We start from the raw sequence: 17878 nt of genomic DNA on the forward strand, positions 1-17878 counted from the left end.
TCCAATAGTGGAGGAAGTGGAAAAATATTGCAAGGGTGGGATGGATCTTTGAGAATACTGGCGGCCTTTCCTTGACAGTGTGCCTAATAGAGGCATTCTACCCAAATAAATAAATCCAATGTTTACATTTCTGCTTCGCAGTTATACGGATTTTTATGTGGTATTATCCCAGCTTAATACTTTGGCGCAATCGATGTAGGGCTTTTGCCCGAAATGCCGATCTCGCTGCTCGTTGGATGCTGCTTGAACTGCTGTGCTCTTCCAGCACCGCTAATCCAGTATTACCCCAAACCTGTCAATGTGACTGCCAAAGCCACATTAAACTCGACAATTGTAGTCTTGCGAACGTCTGATTTAAATTTACTGTATGTCCCAACATTTGCAGAATGTTGAACCAAACTGGTCATTAAGAAAAGATTTATAAGGATGTTGGCAGGATTGGTGGATTTGAGCTATAGGGAGAGGCTGAATAGGTTGGGGCTGGACAAGATCTTTTCCATGGGGTACAGGAGTCCAGAACTAGAGGGCATAGGTTTAGGTGAGAGGGGAAAGATATAAAGGTGACTTAAGGGACACCGTTTTCACACAGTGGATGATGCTTGTATGGAAAGAGCGGGCCAGAGGAAGTGGTGGAGGCTCGCACAATTACAGCATTTAAAAGGCATCTGGATATGTCTATGAATAGGAGGGGCTTGGAGGGATATGGGCCAAGTGCTGGCAAATGGGACTAGATTAGGTTTGGATTTCGGGATGGCAGGGACAAGTTGGACTGAAGGGTCTGTTTCCGTAATGTGGATCTCCATGACTGTACATTTGTTATACTGCAACTCCGAAATAGTTGGTGCTTCACCCAAGCTTTCACAATCATTTCAGTTGCATTCAGCATTACAAAAAAATGGATGGGGGTATAAATTTGTTTTGTTTATTTGAGACACTGTTATCGCCAGTGAGGTTGGCATATATTGTCCAGAGGGCAGCTATGAGTAATCCAGATGCCCATGGATCTGATGCCACAGGTAGGCAGACCAGGTAAAGGTATCAAAATTCCATCCCTTAGTTCTGAGGTGTCAATTAACTTTCAGGCTTGACAATCACTAACGGCCAAACGGGAAAGAGAGCTTTTTATTTCACAAATAATGCGATTTCAAATAGTGGCTCCAGGAGTTTAGCTTTGATTATCTGGATTACTCTCCCAGTGAGGTTATCATTATACCAGCACATCCAATGTCACTGTAAATTATTTACGGGGTTTACAGAGCAGGGTGGAGGGATATTTCAGCAAATTCTTCATCTCCTTCCTGAACTTCCTCTGGGTCAGTGCATAAATACAGGTGTTTGTGCAGGAGCTGGTGCACATCAGCAGGAACGCGACCCTGATTGCCACATAAAGAGAGTTTGAACCTTGGAAAGCCACAAGCTGAGTAACGCCGACACAGATATGGATGACAGTGATGGGTGCCGACAGCACCATGAAGCAGCCGGAGATAGTGAAGAGCAGAATGATGGAGGTCCTCCTGCTCTTCAGCTCAGGGTCTCTGCCCATTTCCCCAGCACCACCTCTGCTGCTCTTCAGAGCCTGGCGAGCTCTGCTGGCCACTAGGATGTGGTGGGCAGTGAGAGAGTTCAACAGCAGCAGCAGGGGAATAGGAAGGAACATGTTTGAGATGTTGGTGAGCCACCGGTGAGCTGCCCAGGCCGGTGAAGTAAGGTAACCGGTGACGGTGCGGCAGCCCCACTGTACATTGTTCAGAACATGAGTGGGTTCATAGCGAAAAGGCAAGGGAATGTTGACAGTAATGTTAAGAGCGCTCACGATGGATATGACCACATTGGCTAGTCTTTCAGTGCAATACCTCACCTTCAATTTGTTGCAGCAAATTGCTACAAAGCGATCGAAGGTGAAGGTGATGGTAAACCAGATGGAGAGTTGGAGACTCAACCCTTGCAGGAAGACACTGATCCGGCACACAGTAGTGTAGTTCAGCAGTGAGCCTGGGAAATTATACTTGAAGATCTGACTCACGATCACGTTGAAGACGAGGACCATCAGATCTCCTGTTGCCATGGCAATCATGTAGCGAGTGATTCCTTTGGATAGGCCGTACTTCCCTTGGGAAAGAATCAGCACTGTCATCAGGTTCGCTGTAAAGAAAATCCAATCGTCAGATGTATCTAAACATCCAACAGGGAGGCACACTATCAGGGATTCCAGAAGGTGGGAGTCGCAAGAATGTGGGATGCTGTTTGCAATTACACACTTGTACAACAACGAAAAACCGTGACATCTCATTTGTAATCCGTAGGATCTGTCAAGGATTAATTGCGTTCGGGTTATGGATCGGGTTAGAGTAATTGGAAATGGATCTGAGGAATAGTATGCAAGTAGTTGTGACTTTGCACCACTCGTTGTCCCCATTTCAAGAAAACAAATCCTATTGCATTAGTGACAGCTCAGAGAAGATTAATTTGCTTCATTCCAATGATGAAGATCTGGTTTTGTGAAGAAAGGTTATTCCTATATCAATTTGAATCCAGAAGAATATGTGGTGATCTCATTGAAACATCTAAGATCTTGAGGGCAATGGAAAAATGAGAATTCTTGGAGTTAGTTTCTTCTTGACAGGAATTATTTAAACAAGGGGACACGGTTCAAGGATGAGCAGTTTGTCTTTTTAAACAGAGATAAGATGGTTTTTATTCTCTCAGAATGTTATGACGTGAAATCCATTTTCTCTGAAAATCGTGGGGACTGTGCCTATGAGGCCGAGTTGGACAAATTTTGGACACACCATGGAATGCGAGTGGAATGATGGGGCTCATTCAGATCAGCCCGGATCCTCCTGAAAGTCGGAAGGTGTTCAAACGGCCAATTGGCCATTTCCTACTCCTAATTCGAATGCTCCTGCATTCCTTTTCTATGACTTTTTGCAATATCTGCCACTGTCATCAAAAATCTGTTGACCACAGCATTAAATATACATAAGGACTCTCCGTACATAGCTCTTTCAGTGGCAAGGAGTTGCAAACACTTCCAGCCCCAGCTGTGGTTGCACGGTGGCTCATTGGTTAACCATGCTGATTTACAGTAACGGGGATCCAGGTTCAATTCCAGCCACACTGGCCGTGTGGCGTTTGCACATTGTTGCTGTGTTTGTTCATTTTGCTCTGGTTTCCTGTCACAGTCCAAAGACTGGCAGGCCATTTGAATTGGCCGTGCTAAATTGCCAGTCGTGTTAGGTGCATCAGCCAGAGAGAAATGGGTCTGGGTATGTTATTCTTTGGAGGGTCGGTGTGGCCTTGTTGGGCTGAAGGTCCTGATTCCATACTCTAGTGAGTCTAATCTAATCTAAAACCCTTGGAAAGAAAACTTTCCTTCTCACCCCAGTCTGAAGTGGATGCTCCCATATTCTGAGACTATGCATGCCCTTTCGGATGTCACAAAATAGAACAGGCTAGCTCCATGTCGCAACAGCTTTTAACCTCTTTACAGGAATTTCAAGGAGCACAGGGATAGGATTGAGAAATGCTGTCAGAAAGTTCGTTTGATACCATTTTTAGGTGGAAGCAGAAACATTCAAACACTCTCCCATGAGTTGAAACATTCTCTCCGCAATTACCTTTTCAAGCCCCTGAAGAATCTGGAATGTCTAAATGAGATCATCTCTCATTGTATTAAATCCATTTAGTCGACTCACACATCTTTTAGCCTTTGCTCATTATACAATCGTTCCATACCTGTTATTGTCTGAACATTCAGTTTTTGATATGCCTTTTATGAAATGGTGTCTTTCTTTCAATAACAGAATCAAAACTGCTCGTATTTCTCCTGATCTGGTCTCACCAGCACCTTATACAATAGCAATAATACCTCCTTCTGCCTACACTCCCAACGTGAACACACCTACTAACAGATTCAAGAACAGCTTCTGAACATTAGCGTGCTGATGCTCTCCCTACCTTCAAATAATGTTGACCTTGCAAATGTTGATCTTGTGTTGCGAACGTCCCATGCAGTTGTTACCGGTATGCTACAGATCATCTGAACAGTCATGATCAGTATGATCTTCTTTGCTATGATTTGCCATACTGCTCGTAAAAAAAACCTTTTTTTTTACTGTACTCAGGTACATGTGACGAAATCAAATCAAATCAAATCAAATCAAATGAACTCTTGAAGTAAAGGCCAACATTATATTAGCCTTCCTGATTACTGGCTGCACATGTGTGGTAACTATGTATGTTTGATGCAAGAGTATCGCTTTGAGAAAAAAAAATTGCTGAAAGCTGGAAGACAATTGAAATGAACATCTGTCTCTTGTCCTACTTTCTAGAATGAATATCTTCAAACGATCACACATTTTACTCTATTTGCCATCTTGTTGCCCGCATAACCCATCTATATCACATTGTAAATCACTGGTGTTGCGCTCAAAATCTGCCTTTCCACTTATATTTGAGGTAATCTGCAAATTTGGTTATGGTACATTCACTTCCTTCTTCCAAGTCATTCATATATATTGTAAACAGTTGCAATCACAGCACTGATCCCTGTGGAACCCCACTTGTCAAAGACCGCCAGCCTGAATACAAATTCTTATCCTCACTCATTGCTTCTTAGTATATGGCCAATTCCCTATCCATAACAATGTACTACCTTCAACAGCATGGGGATCTTATCTAATGACTTACGCTTTCGATGTTGACTTGCTATGGGTAGTCTCAAATTTCAAATACAACACAACTGCAGTGGCCCCTCTATCTATTCTGTTTGAGTCTTCCTCAAAACATTCAAATCAAGTTGTTCCACAAAATTTCAGTTTCCTGAAGCTGTCCCGTCTGCTGGATGAGAATACGATTTTTCAAATATTCTGCTGTCCCAAATTTTGTAATTGATAGCAATACTTTTTCAACAATAGATATAGTTACTCTAAGCTCATCCCTCCCCCCTCTCTTTGAATATGGCTGGCACAGAAACAATTAACTCTGGTACTACTCCAATTCCAAAGATTTTGGCAAAACAATAAACAATGAGGCACAGTGGATCAGTGGCTAGCACTGCAACCGCACAGTGCCAGGGCTCTGGGTTTAATTCCCACCACGGGCGACTGTAGTTCTGGAGTTTGCAAATTCTCCCCATGTCTGCGTGGGTTTCTTCCCACAATCCAAAAGATGTGCAGGTTAGGTGAATTGGCTATGCTCAATTGCTCATAGTGTTAGGCGCTTTAGTCAGGGGTAAATTTAAGGAGATGGGCTACTCTTTGGAGGGTCAGCGTGAACTTTTTGGGACCATGCGCTTCTTTCTATACTGTAGGGAATCACATCTCATGCATCCACTATTTATGTGCATACTTCTTTTTCATGCTAGGCTGCAAGCTATCAGCGTTAGGGAACTTATTTGCCTTTGGCATCATTAGGTTGTTCCATCCTCCTTCTTTAGTGACTGAGATGGGTCTCGGCTTCTCCACTATATGCTGTAGAATTAATGACATGTTCGAAATATTATCCGTTATAAAGATTGATGCAAAACATTTGCATAAGCCCTCTGCCATTTCATTGCACCTTGTGAATTTCTCCCCAGTTCATTTTCTTTCGGATAAGTCTCTTCCTTTCTACATATTTAAAGAAGGTGTGACAATCGGTTGTTATAGTCCTTGGTGGCTGGCTGTCAGTTTATTATCTCCCCTTTCAGTCCTCCTTTGCTGACTTCTGAATTTATACCAGACCTCAGGCCTGATTTCTGTGTGTGTGCGTGTGCTTTATCTTTCAACTCAATATACTCCTATCCTTCATTGGTTGGCAACGGTTGTTTTACCCTATTTGTCGAATGTTTTCTCCTTACTAGGATGTATTTTCATGAATATTTTCTCGTAAGTGTCTGCCATTGCAAGCTTACAGTCACTTCTGTAAATCCAAATTCCAGTTCACTTAAGCTAACTCTATTTCATTTCATTGCAATACTCTTTGTTCAGGCGAAACACAGGTGTTACCAAACCAGAGGATGGGTTAGGACAAACTGCACTCAAGTTGAAACTGATGGTAATGAAGAGCAGGCAAACGCACCAAATATGCAGGAGATGAATTCGTGGGGTCCAGCTGCAAATTTCTGAAAGGAAATTCAACGCAGAACCGCAATAAAAATGTTACAGAGCGTTTAACCACTTACCAGGAATTCCAACGATTGCAAGAATGGGAAAGAGAATTTCCATCGGAAGCATCTGCAATCCCATTTTCAGGTGAAAGTGGAAGCAGTCAAAATGAGGCAAAACATTGAAAGGCACTTGACTTATACAGAATGTAATCCTCCCGTGAGAGAGTGAGCAAATCTCATTAAACACACAAGATCTTATAAACAAGTTGTTGTGCAGCATTTAACGTAAGCTCAGTGATCCAGAGAGAATCACAGACAATTACTCCCAGCTTCCAGAGGCACTAACCTCTGAGAGAAACACGAGAGATCTAATTATTTTGTCTTGACTTTAAATTGATGCAGAGAGTAATCTTTTCCATGAGATAGGTACAAAGCATCACGTTTCACCCTTTTACATCAACGTGTGCAAGGAGAGGGCTGTGGAGAGATTGAGACTTGGACCCCAGGCTGGCTAGCCCAGCGTGAGAGATTGTATAATAGTGCCATCTCGACCCTCAGTTGTAACATTCTAACCTTACACTTCTCTTTCTTCAGTTAATTAAAGCATTTGTTGAACAACGAAAAGGCATTCTTAACAGGTAGCTTGACAGTTTTAGAAATAACTTTTTGACATGATTTCTATGGCTCACCAAAGTTAATGAAGTAAAATACATTGATTGCCAAAACAACCATATCTCACTTAAGACTGCTTCAATGAGGATATTTTAACATGTTGGTTTAACTCATTTAGCTTTTGCCAAAATGTCCATTAAAATGTGATTCTTTCCAGCAAAATGAATGATTTTTATATTATACAGGTGTACTATTAAGTTCCAAAAAGCGTCATTTTTTTTCTCATAGTTTCTCTTAAAGTAATGAAAAAACGAAAGGATTGTGATTAAAACGAGTTTTTACCTCATTAAAACGAGCAAGTCCATCGAAAGGCACGAGACCATAACAAAATTCGAATGTATATATTTTGAATCTTTGTAGAGTCAACGCAACACTCAGAGCCTCTTTCTCCGCTGTGGATATTATTGACAAACAATCGACTTTAAAAAAAAACTGTGAAGCCCTACCCTACCCTGATCGAACATCAGAACAAGGGTTGCAAAATAAAGTGTTGTTCAATTTAGACAGTGATGATGAGTACTGATTTCTGAGAGGTATGCAAGACTTGGAAATTCCGTGCCTCAGAAGACTATGGAATGTCGAATTACTAAGTATTTTTTCCACCAGCAAGTAGATAGACTTTTTACTATCACTGGGATGAAGATTATCAAGGATACGCTGGAAAGTAGAGTTCATGTTCAAATCAGATCAGCCATTCTCTTATTGTATGGCAGAGCAAATTCGAGGTTCCAAATGGCTGAGTTTTGCTTGCATGTTCACATCTTCGACCTCCACCTCATATTCTTGCAGCTTTGATTACACTCATATCAATTTTCCTGCCATCAGCAGCCAGTTTTTATGGCTTCTCAAAATCTGGGTATTGCTCAATCCAAATCCAGTTGTCAACACAACTTTCAAGTCGTCATAACCATTCTCACACTCCTGTGTTGAATCAAGTGTTTCTTATTTCTTCAATAAATTTCTGGATGGTGCAACTTCATTGCAGAAATTTAGAATGAACTTCTGAAAGAACCCGTCCATACCACAAATGTTTCCATTTCATCTTTGAACCAAGGAAAACCATTCCCCCATTAACCTATTGATAATTAAAAATCTGTCCATCTCCTGTCAATGTTGAGGCGTCCAGCGCACATTACGCAGATACATGCCTCTTGTGGTTGGAAATTTCACCTCATCTCCATATAACATCTGCTACCACTTCTCCTAAAATGATGACCATTCATTCTAGACTGCCTCAGGTGAGGAAACATCCCCTACATGCCTGCTTTCTCAGGTATCATGTCAAGCATTAAGGATCCAGGAACTAGAGTGTTGGCTGATGCTTATGATGTCTCATGCAGACCGGTACATGTGTTGAGTAGGTCATGTGGTAAATCAGAAGGAGATTGGGGGAATGTAATGAGTTTAAGGGAGCTTTAGGAAGGGTTCAAACGCCAAATGCTGAAAGTCCTGAACTTAAAATGTTGCAAAGAAAATAAGCTGGATCCATTGAATTAACGCGAAACATACAAAACCTCTTTTTTGGATTTTAGGTGGGAGACCATTTGCAGTGGTGGGATTGTCTTCAGGGTGGAGTACATCTGGAAAGGAATTGCGATTCAAACATTCGTTGTGTTATGCAGTTCACATTCTTCTTCAACTGTTGGTAAAAAAAAGAATCAGAAGAATGGAGGCTTTGCATCTTTTATTTTGAAAGGAGTTAATTTTATTTCATTCCCCAAACTGATAATTTAAACATCAGGAGCAAGTTTACCACTAACGTTGTGCGATAATATAAGTGCTGACTTAGTGAAAGAGAAAAGGTGAATTCGAGGCAAATTGCAACTCAGTTCCAGTATAAAGTGTTGGATTAAAGATTGACTGATAAAACGGCGAATTTGTCTTGGGAATAGTGCAATGAGTGTCTGTGATTCCAACTTTACAAAATGGCCTGGCTAGTTCAAAAACATTGTTTTCACCGAGGTTGAATCATCGGAAATAAGAACACTTGAGATGCTTCCTGACTTGTAGCTATATCTCAGATTTATAGAATGAAACGGGCTGCTTGTGGGCGGGGCGTGTGTTGGCGGTGGCTGGGTGGTGGGGCAGTGTTCAGAGAAGGAATATGACTTGGAAATTGAATTTTCTGACAATTTTCAAATTCAAAAAAAATCAGATAAAGGAAGAGAGAGACTGATTTGTTGAGTTCCCCTTTTACCGGTCGAAGTTTAATTCCTGGATTGAAAGAGTTAGACAAAACAACTGAGATAGCTTTTGAGTCAGAACAAATCATAGAATCTGAATAGGCTTGGGTTATTTTCCCTGGAGGGTCGGAGGCTGAGGTGTGAGCTTGTAGCGGTTCATAAAACATGATGGGCATGGACATGTTAAATATACACGATCTGTTCCTTGGGGTGGGTACATTCAGAACTAGAGTCCGTGGATTTAAGATGAGAGGTGGGAAATTTGAAATGGATCCATGGGTCAACATTCTCACGCAGACGGTGGCAGGAAGAATGAGAAAAATCTTTTCTTAATGATGTGATGGTTGAGCTCTGCGAAGCAGAGGGATCTGGATGTCCTCGAGTTTGAATTGCAAAATAACAGTTTTCAGTTGCAGCTTGGCATCGGGAAAACAAATGGAGTTACATCATACATTGTGCAAGGAATTGATTGCAAAGAAGTAAGTCCAATTTTTAGAATCTTTTAACTTTGCAATGACTCTGACATTAGCGGGACTTGATTACAGGTGACTTGTTATAGTAAAAGCAAGATGTTCAGGTAGCATAGATGAGGTGGTGAAGTCAAAACCAAGTTGTACATTTTCTGGTCTACAATTCTCGAGACCCAGATAATGTTATGGTAACCTGGGTTCAACTCCTGCTGCAGCCGGTGGGAGAATTTAAATTTAATTTTAAAAAGTCTTAAATTAATAGTCTACTGAAGATCCTGAACCCACTGTAAATAGTTAGAAGATGCCATCTGATTCACTCTGGGAAGAAGCTGACTAGAATACCTGGTCTAGCCTACATGTGACTCCAGATGCAGTTGACTCTGAAGTGTCCTGTCGTCAATTAGGGTCAGACAATAAATGCGAGCCTAGACAGTCATCCCCATATTTTGGGAATGAATTAAACCAAAAAAAACCTATTCAAGTGTATTCTGATTTTCAAAAGGCATTTGACATATTTGCGCAGAGGAAGGCATGAAATTGAAGCACCTGGTTGAAGGAGGTGGATTGAGGAATGGTCAGCTGAAACAAAACAAAACCATGTATGGTTCATTCTCAGGTTAGCAGACTGTGATTGGTTGAGCACCGCAAGTAACACTGCTTGAGCCCGAGTTGTTCATAATCTCGGCATCACGATTTCGAGACAAACTTCGTCTTTACAGTTTTGTAGATCACAGAACACGAGGTGGGGATGTGTGCTGTCAGGATAATGAAGAGGCTGCAAAATGAATTGCACAGACTGAGTGTTTCGCTTAGAATATTCGAATAGAATGTCATTTGGATTAGTGTGAATTTGCCCACTTTGATCGTAATGATCGAGGTGCAGAATATTTATAAAAAGGCCAAAGATTATAAAGTTCTGATATCCAAAGGCCAATAGGTTTCCTTGTGTGTAAGTCACTGAAAACTAGCATGCAGGTGCCACAGGCAATTTGGAAGGCAAATGGTTAGTTGATATTAGAATAACATGATAGACGTGCAGGAAGAAAGAAGTTGTCCATCAGTAATGTAGAATATTGGCGATGCCACTTGGAATACATTGTACCATTTTGATATGCCTCAGGTGACTCTCTGTGTGGAGTTTGCACGTTCTGCCCGTGTCTTCGTGGGTTTCCTCCGGGTGCTCCGGTTTCCTCCCACAATCCAAAAATGTGCAGGTCAGGTGAATTGGCCAGGCTAACTTACCCGTAGTGTTAGGTGAAGGGCTAAATGTAGGGGATTGGGTCTGGGAGGGTTGCGCTTCGCCAGGTCGTTGTGGACTTGTTGGGCTGAAAGGCCTGTTTCCACACTGTAAGTAATCTAATCTAAAAAAACCCTATCTTTCCAAAAAGTGATTCCCCAGTCCTAGTGGTCGTAATAGTCTGGCTGTCAGTTCAGAAATGTTCTTGATGTATGGTAACGTGGGAAGTCCATTGGGTTGTGACGACTATGGAATGAGAACATGCCACAACCCTATTGACTAGCAACATTACCATACATCAAGAACGTTTCTGAACTGACAGCCAGACTATTACGACCACTAGGACTCATAAGAGCAAAGAAACCAAAAGCCTCTCTCAGACAACAACTCACCAGGACAAAAGACCCGATATCCAGCATGAGCAAAACCAACGTGTACAAAATCCCATGCAGGGACTGCACAAAACACTACATAGGACAAACAGGAAGACAGCGAACGATCCGTATCCATGAACACCAAGAAGCCACGAAACGACACGACCAGCTGCCCTTAGTAGCCACACACGCAGATGACAAGCAACATGAGTTTGACAGGGACAACACTACTATTGTAGGACAAGCCAAAAAGAGTACAGCCAGGGAACTCCCAGAGGCATGGCACTCATCCACAGATTCTATCTACAAACACATCGACCTGGACCTAATATACTGTCCACTGCAGTGGACAGCTGGAACTGACAACCGAAAGCGGCGGATTCAAACCATTAAAAATGCCGGAGGAAACATCACAGAAGCGCTTCACAGGAGGGTCCCAAGCACTGAGGATGTCACCTAGACAAGTGACGAAACGTCTGCAACACAAATTCCCAGAACGGCGAGCAGAACCACGACAACGAGCACCTGAGCTTCACATCTTCTAACAAACTTTGAATACCCGGATTATTAGCTTTGGGCTCTGTATTACTGGCCCAGTAAGGTTGTCACTCCACCACCATCTCTGCATAAATATAAATTATTCACGTACCTTACTGAGCAGAGAATAGGAAGTTTTCAGCACATTCTTCATCTTCTCTCTGAATCTCCTCTGGGTCAGTGTGTAAATCCAAGTGTTTGTGCAGGAGCTGATGCACGTCAGCAGGAATGGCAAATAGAGCGAGTTTGAACTTGGTAAGCCACTGTGTAGGTAATGCCGACACAGATGTGGCTGACAGTGATGGGGGCCGACAGCACCATGAAGCAGCTGCAGATGGTGAAGAGCAGAATGATGGAGGCCCTCCTGCTTTTCAACTCTGGATCTCTGCCCATCTCCCTAGCACCACTTCTGCTGCTCTTCAAGGCCTGGTGAGTTCTGCTGGCCGCTAGGATGTGGCAGGAAGGGAGAGAGTTCAACAGGAGCAGCAGGGGAATAGGAAGAAACATGTTTGAAATGCAAATTGTTGCAAATTTCTCTGCATTTCTGGACACTCCAAGAATTTTTTTTTTGTAAATTAGATCGAGTGCATCGCTCTGTAGCTAATTCTCTAAGCGTGCAGGGATGCAAGTCGTCAAGGTCAGGAAACTTATTTGCCTTGAACCCCATTAGTTTGTCGAATACTCCTCTTTCATTGATGGTGAAATGATATAATTTCTCTCCCATATTCCTTAGCATTAATGGGATGTTTGAAATACTCTCCACCATAAAGATCGATGCAAAACGTTGATTAAATCCTTTGCCATTCCTTGTTTTCTCTATTTAAGTGAAACACAGTTGTTTCCAACCGTCAGACATCTGGGACTGGACTGATGAAGCTCAGACTGAAACCAATGGTAATGAAGAGACGGCAAACTCAGCAAGCAGCAGCAATTCCATATGGGGGACATTGGAGAAAATTGCAGACACCCAAATCAAATCAGAACACACAAGAAAAATGTCACAGTGGCTTCGAATCACTTACCAGGAATTCCAAAGACGGCAAGAATGGGAAAGAGAATTTCAAGTGGAAGCGCCTGTGATCCCATTTTTTTGATGAAAGTTGAAACAGTCAAAATGAGGCAACACTTTGAAATGCACTCAATTTAGACTCAAGTCTCCTTCCTCAGGGAGAGTGTGAACAGATGTCATGAAACATACAAATTCGAACATACACAATAATTAATCAAGGAGCAACGGGCTGGTAGTGCGTGTATCACCTGTGGCTATCCCCATCAGAAACCAGCATGCTGTCTAGCAAAATGCAGGGGTAATGGGCTCTCAGGTGAATGTAGCACGAACAGCAAGGTATCTGCTGCCGAGACGGGCTTTCATGAAATGAGTGATACGCAAGTTACCAAATGATTACTGTGCTGGGGGACTCTCTATTCAGAGGTGCAAACAGACGTTTCTGCAGCAGCAACGAGAAATGAAAATGACATATTACCTTCCTGGTGCCAGGATCAAGATATCTCAAAGAGAGGGCAAAATGTTCTCAACGGAGAAATGGACGAGCAGGGGTTCATTGCACACGTTGGAACCAACCACATAGGAATGGATCAGGATCAGAATCTGAAGAGAGAATGAAGAAAGTGAGGCCGGAATTGAAAAAGGGGGTCCTTTAGGTTAGTAATACCTGGATTATGTCCTGTGCTGCTCGCTCCTGAGGGTAGGGATAGGAGAATAGAGGTGAAGAATGCGTGGCTCAGAAGCTGGTGCAGGGGAAAAGAGTTCACATTGGATCATGGGAATCTGTATCAGAAGGACTAATTGCCAGTGAATTGGAAGGGGATGATTATGTTCACAGTGAGCTTTCCGAGAGCTACTGGGGTGAATTTAAACTAGTAAGATTGGGGTGTGGTGGGACGCAGTTAGATAGGGAAGCTTTCCATCAATTTGGGATAGGCACAGTTGAGAAAAGGGGCAAGTCAAACAATCAGCCCAGTCAGAAACAAAGCAGGAAATTTTGTACTGAAATTTAACTGCATTTATTTCAAAGCAAGACAGTAAACAAGGAAGGCAGATGAACTCAGGGCATGGTTAGGAATATGGGACTGAAATTTCAAAGCAATTGCAGAGATATGGCTAACAGATGGACAGGACTGGCAGCTGCATTTTCCAAATTAAAAATGCGAAAGGAAGGATATCAGTGGGGTTGGTGATTGGGGGCGCGCTTGGTGGTGGTATGCATGGAGGTGGCAAAAGATTAGGTTTTTTGATAAGGGATAACATTACAGCTATACTTAAAGAGGATACTCCTGGCCATACATTCAGTACAGTTGTTTGAGTGGAACTGGGAAATAAGAAACGGGTGATCACAGTATTGGGACTTTCCGATAGACTTTCCAAAAGTCGATGGGATTTGAGAAACAAATTTGCGAGATCTCACCTATTTGTAAGAATAATAGAGGAGTTGTGGTAGAAGATTTTGACTTTCCAAATACAGAATGGGATTGCCACAATCATGAGGGTTTAAATGGAAAGGAATTTATAAGTTGTGTACAGAAATTCTGCTGATTAACTATATGGATGAACCTACAAGAGAACATGCAAAACTTGACCTTCTCTTGGGAAATAAGGCAGGGCAGGTGACTGAGGTGGTAGTGGGGTAATTCTTTGGGGCCAGCGACCATAATTATGTTAGTTTTAAAATAGAGTCATAGTCATAGAGTCATAGAGATGTACAGCATGGAAACAGACCCTTCGGTTCAACCCGTCCATGCCTACCAGGTATCCCAACACAATCTAGTCCCACCTGCCAGCACCCAGCCCGTATCCCTCCAAACCCTTCCTATTCACTTTCCCATCCAGACGCCACGTCAATGTTGCAATTGTACCAGCCTCCACCACTTTCTCTGGCAGCTCATTTCGATACACGTACCACCCTCTGCGTGAAAAAGTTGCCCCTTAGGTCTCTTTTATATCTTTCCCCAAACCATATGCCGTCTAGTTCTGGACTCCCCAACCCCAGGGAAAAGACTATGTCTATTTACCCTATCCATGCCCCTCATAATTTTGTAAACGTCTATAAGGTCACCCTTCAGCCTCCCACGCTCCAAGGAAAACAGCCCCAGCCTGTTCAACCTCTCCTTATATATCTAATCCTCCAACACTAGCAACATCCTTGTAAATCTTTTCTGAACCCTTTCAAGTTTCACAACATTTTTCCGATAGGAAGGAGACCAGAATTGCATGGAATATTCCATCAGTGGCCTAACTAATGTCCTGTACATTCGCAATATGACCTCCCAACTCCTGTAGTCAATACACTGACCAATAAAAGAAAGCATACCAAATGCCTTCTTCACTAACCAAAAGAGAAAATGCTGGAAAATCTCAGCGGGTCTGGCAGCATCTGTAAGGCGAGAAAAGAGCTGACGTTTCGAGTCCAACTGACCCTTGGTCGCTTTGTCAAAGCCTTCTTCACTATCCTATCTATCTGTGGCACCACTTTCAAGGAGCTATGAACCTGCACTCCAAGGTCTCTTTGTTCAGCAAAACTCCCTATGACCTTACCATTAAGTGTATAAGTCCTGTTAAGATTTGCTTTCCCAAAATCCAGCACCTCATATTTATCTAAATTAAACTCCATCTGCCACTTCTCAGCCCATTGGCGCATCTGGTCAAGATCCTGTTTAATCTGAGGGAACACTTTTTGCTGTCCACTACACCTCCAATTTTGGTGTCAACTGCAAACTTACTAACTGTACCTCTTATGCTCACATCCAAATCATTTATGTAAATGACAGAAAGTACAGGCCCAAGCATCGATCCTTGTGGCTCTCCACTGGTCACAGGCCCCCGGTGACCAGTCTTCCACCACCACCTTCTGTCTTCTACCTTTGAGCCACTTCTGTATCCAAATAGTTCGTTCTTCCTGTATTCAGAGGACGGGAAAAAATTCTTTTTTGAGGTATTTTAGATATTGGACGTGATTTCATCGAATTCCAGGAGCAGCAATTACTGTTTTGTATGCTGTTGCATTGTTTTGGAACTTTGGAAAAAAAAGTGATCGAAAAATATCGACCGGTTGTACGTGTTAAGGTTCTCAATTGGAGAAAGGCCAATTTTGACGGTATGAGGCAAGAACTTTCAAAAGTTAATTGGGTGTCGATGTTTGCAGGTAAAGTAACGGCTGGAAAACAGGAAGCCTTCAGACATGCGATAATAAGAGTCCAGGGACAGTAAGATTATGTTCGGGGGAAAGGCAAGGCTTGTAGGTGGAGGGAATACTGGATAACTAGAGATATGAAGGCTTTGGTTCAGAAAATGAAGGAAGCACTTGTTAGGTATACACACCCAAGGTCAATAAATCTTCGGAGGAGTATCAAGGCAGTAGGTGCATAATAGATAGGGAAATCAGGAGGGCAAGAGCGGGACATGAGACAGCTTTGGCAAAGAGCGTTAAAGAGAATCCACATTATTGACAAAAAGGGTAACAAGGGAGAAAATAAGACACCTCACCGATCAGCAAGACAGACGATGTGTGGAAACACAGGAGTTGGGGGCGATATTAAATGATCATTTTGCATCGATATTTACTGAGGAGAAGGAAATGAATGAAACAGAATGTGACGAAACTGACATCTTGGAAAATGTTCATATTACAGAGGAGGAGGTGCTCGATTTTTTAACATGCATAAACATGGATATATCCGTAGGAGCTGATCAGGTGTTCCCGATAAAAACTGCAGTGGCTAGAAAAGTGATTGCAGGGCCTCATGCTGAGATATGTGCACTTTCGATAGTCACAAGTGAAGTGCTGGAAGACTGGAGGTTGGCTAACAAGCTGCCAATACTTAAGAAAGGTTGTAAGGCAAAATCAGAGAAATTTAGGTTGGTGAGCCTGACATTGGTGGTGGGCGATTTGTTGGAGGGAATCCTGGGGGACAGGATTTATATGTATTTGGGAAAGCAAGGGCTGATTGGGCATATTTAACATGGTTTTGTGCTTGGGAAATCATATCTCATGAACTTGATTGAGCCTTTTGAAGTAATAACAAAGAGATTAATGAGGTCAGAGTGGTGGACGCAATCTTTATGGACTTCAGTAAAGTATTTAATAGGGTTCCTCATTGTAGACTGGTTTGCAAGTTTAGAACTATCCATATGCATACAGAACTGGTTGGAAAGTAGAAGACAGAGAATGGTGGAAGACGGTTGCCTTTCAGGCTGGAGGCCTGTGACCAGCGGTGTGTCACAACGATTGATGTTGGCTACATTGCTTTTCCTCATTTATATAAATAATTCGGATGTGACCATAGGTGTTACAGATGAAACTGTTGCAGATGACACCAAAATTGATGGTGTAGAAGGCAGCGAAGAAGGCTACCTCAGAGTATAACGGGATCTTGATCATATGGGCCAATGGGCTGAGGTCGAGAAGATGGAGTTTACTTTACATAAATGTGAGATGCAGCACTTCGGAAAGGTACATAAAGGCAGGAGGTCTACACTTAATGGCGATGTCCTGGGAGTGTTTCTCAACAAAGAGACCTTGGAATGCAGATTCATAGGTCATTGAATGCGAAGTCGCAGGTAGACAGGATGGTGAAAAAGGCATTTAGTATGCTTTCCTTTACTAGTCAGAGCATTGAGTATAGGAATTAGGAGGTCATGTTGCAGCATGAACATTGATTAGGCCACTTCTGGAAAAGTGTGTGCAATTGTGGTCTTCCTCGTATTGGATGGTTGTTGTGAAATTTGTGTTCAGAAAAGATTTACAAGGATGTAGCCAGGGGTGGAGGGTTTGAGCTATAAGAAGAGGATGAATAGGCTGCAGCTGTTTTCCCTGGAGCATTGTAGGCAGAGGGCGATCTTACAGAGGTAAATAAAATTATGAGGGGTTGGATATGGTAAATAAAAAAGGTCTTTTAAGTGTGGTGGGGAAGTCCAGAATTGGAAGGCAAAGGTGAGCGGGTGTGTGGGATCAGAAAAACCCGTAAGGAATAACTTTTTTACACAGAGGTTGGTGCATGTGTGGAATGAGTTGCCAGAGGAAATGTTGGACTCTCGTACAATTTCAATGTGTAAATGATATCTGGATGGTTATCTGAATAGGAGGGTTTTGAAGAATGTGGGCCAGCTGCTGGCAAAGGTAACTAGATTAGTTTAGGATATCTGCTTGGCATGGATGTTTGTACTGAAGAGTTTGCTTCCGTGCTTCACATCTCTTTGACTCCATTACACTCTGCCTCCTGTCATTGAGAAGCACCTACAGTGAGCTGTGTGAACCCCAAAGTAACAAATCCAGTGTCTGTTAGGCATGAGTACTCTGAGT

The 17878-nt window shown here is 42.5% G+C and overlaps 1 protein-coding gene across 1 annotated transcript; it reads right to left on the reverse strand.

Annotated features, from left to right (window-relative positions):
- Positions 1–1237: 1237 nt before the first annotated feature.
- On the reverse strand, positions 1238–2134 carry LOC140455067 (probable G-protein coupled receptor 139). Its single transcript, XM_072549732.1, has one exon. The coding sequence runs from the start codon at positions 2132–2134 to the stop codon at positions 1238–1240; it is 897 nt and encodes a 298-aa protein (XP_072405833.1).
- Positions 2135–17878: the final 15744 nt, after the last annotated feature.

The sequence above is a fragment of the Chiloscyllium punctatum genome, chromosome 30, assembly GCF_047496795.1.
Source record: "Chiloscyllium punctatum isolate Juve2018m chromosome 30, sChiPun1.3, whole genome shotgun sequence".
Classification (NCBI taxonomy): domain Eukaryota; kingdom Metazoa; phylum Chordata; class Chondrichthyes; order Orectolobiformes; family Hemiscylliidae; genus Chiloscyllium; species Chiloscyllium punctatum.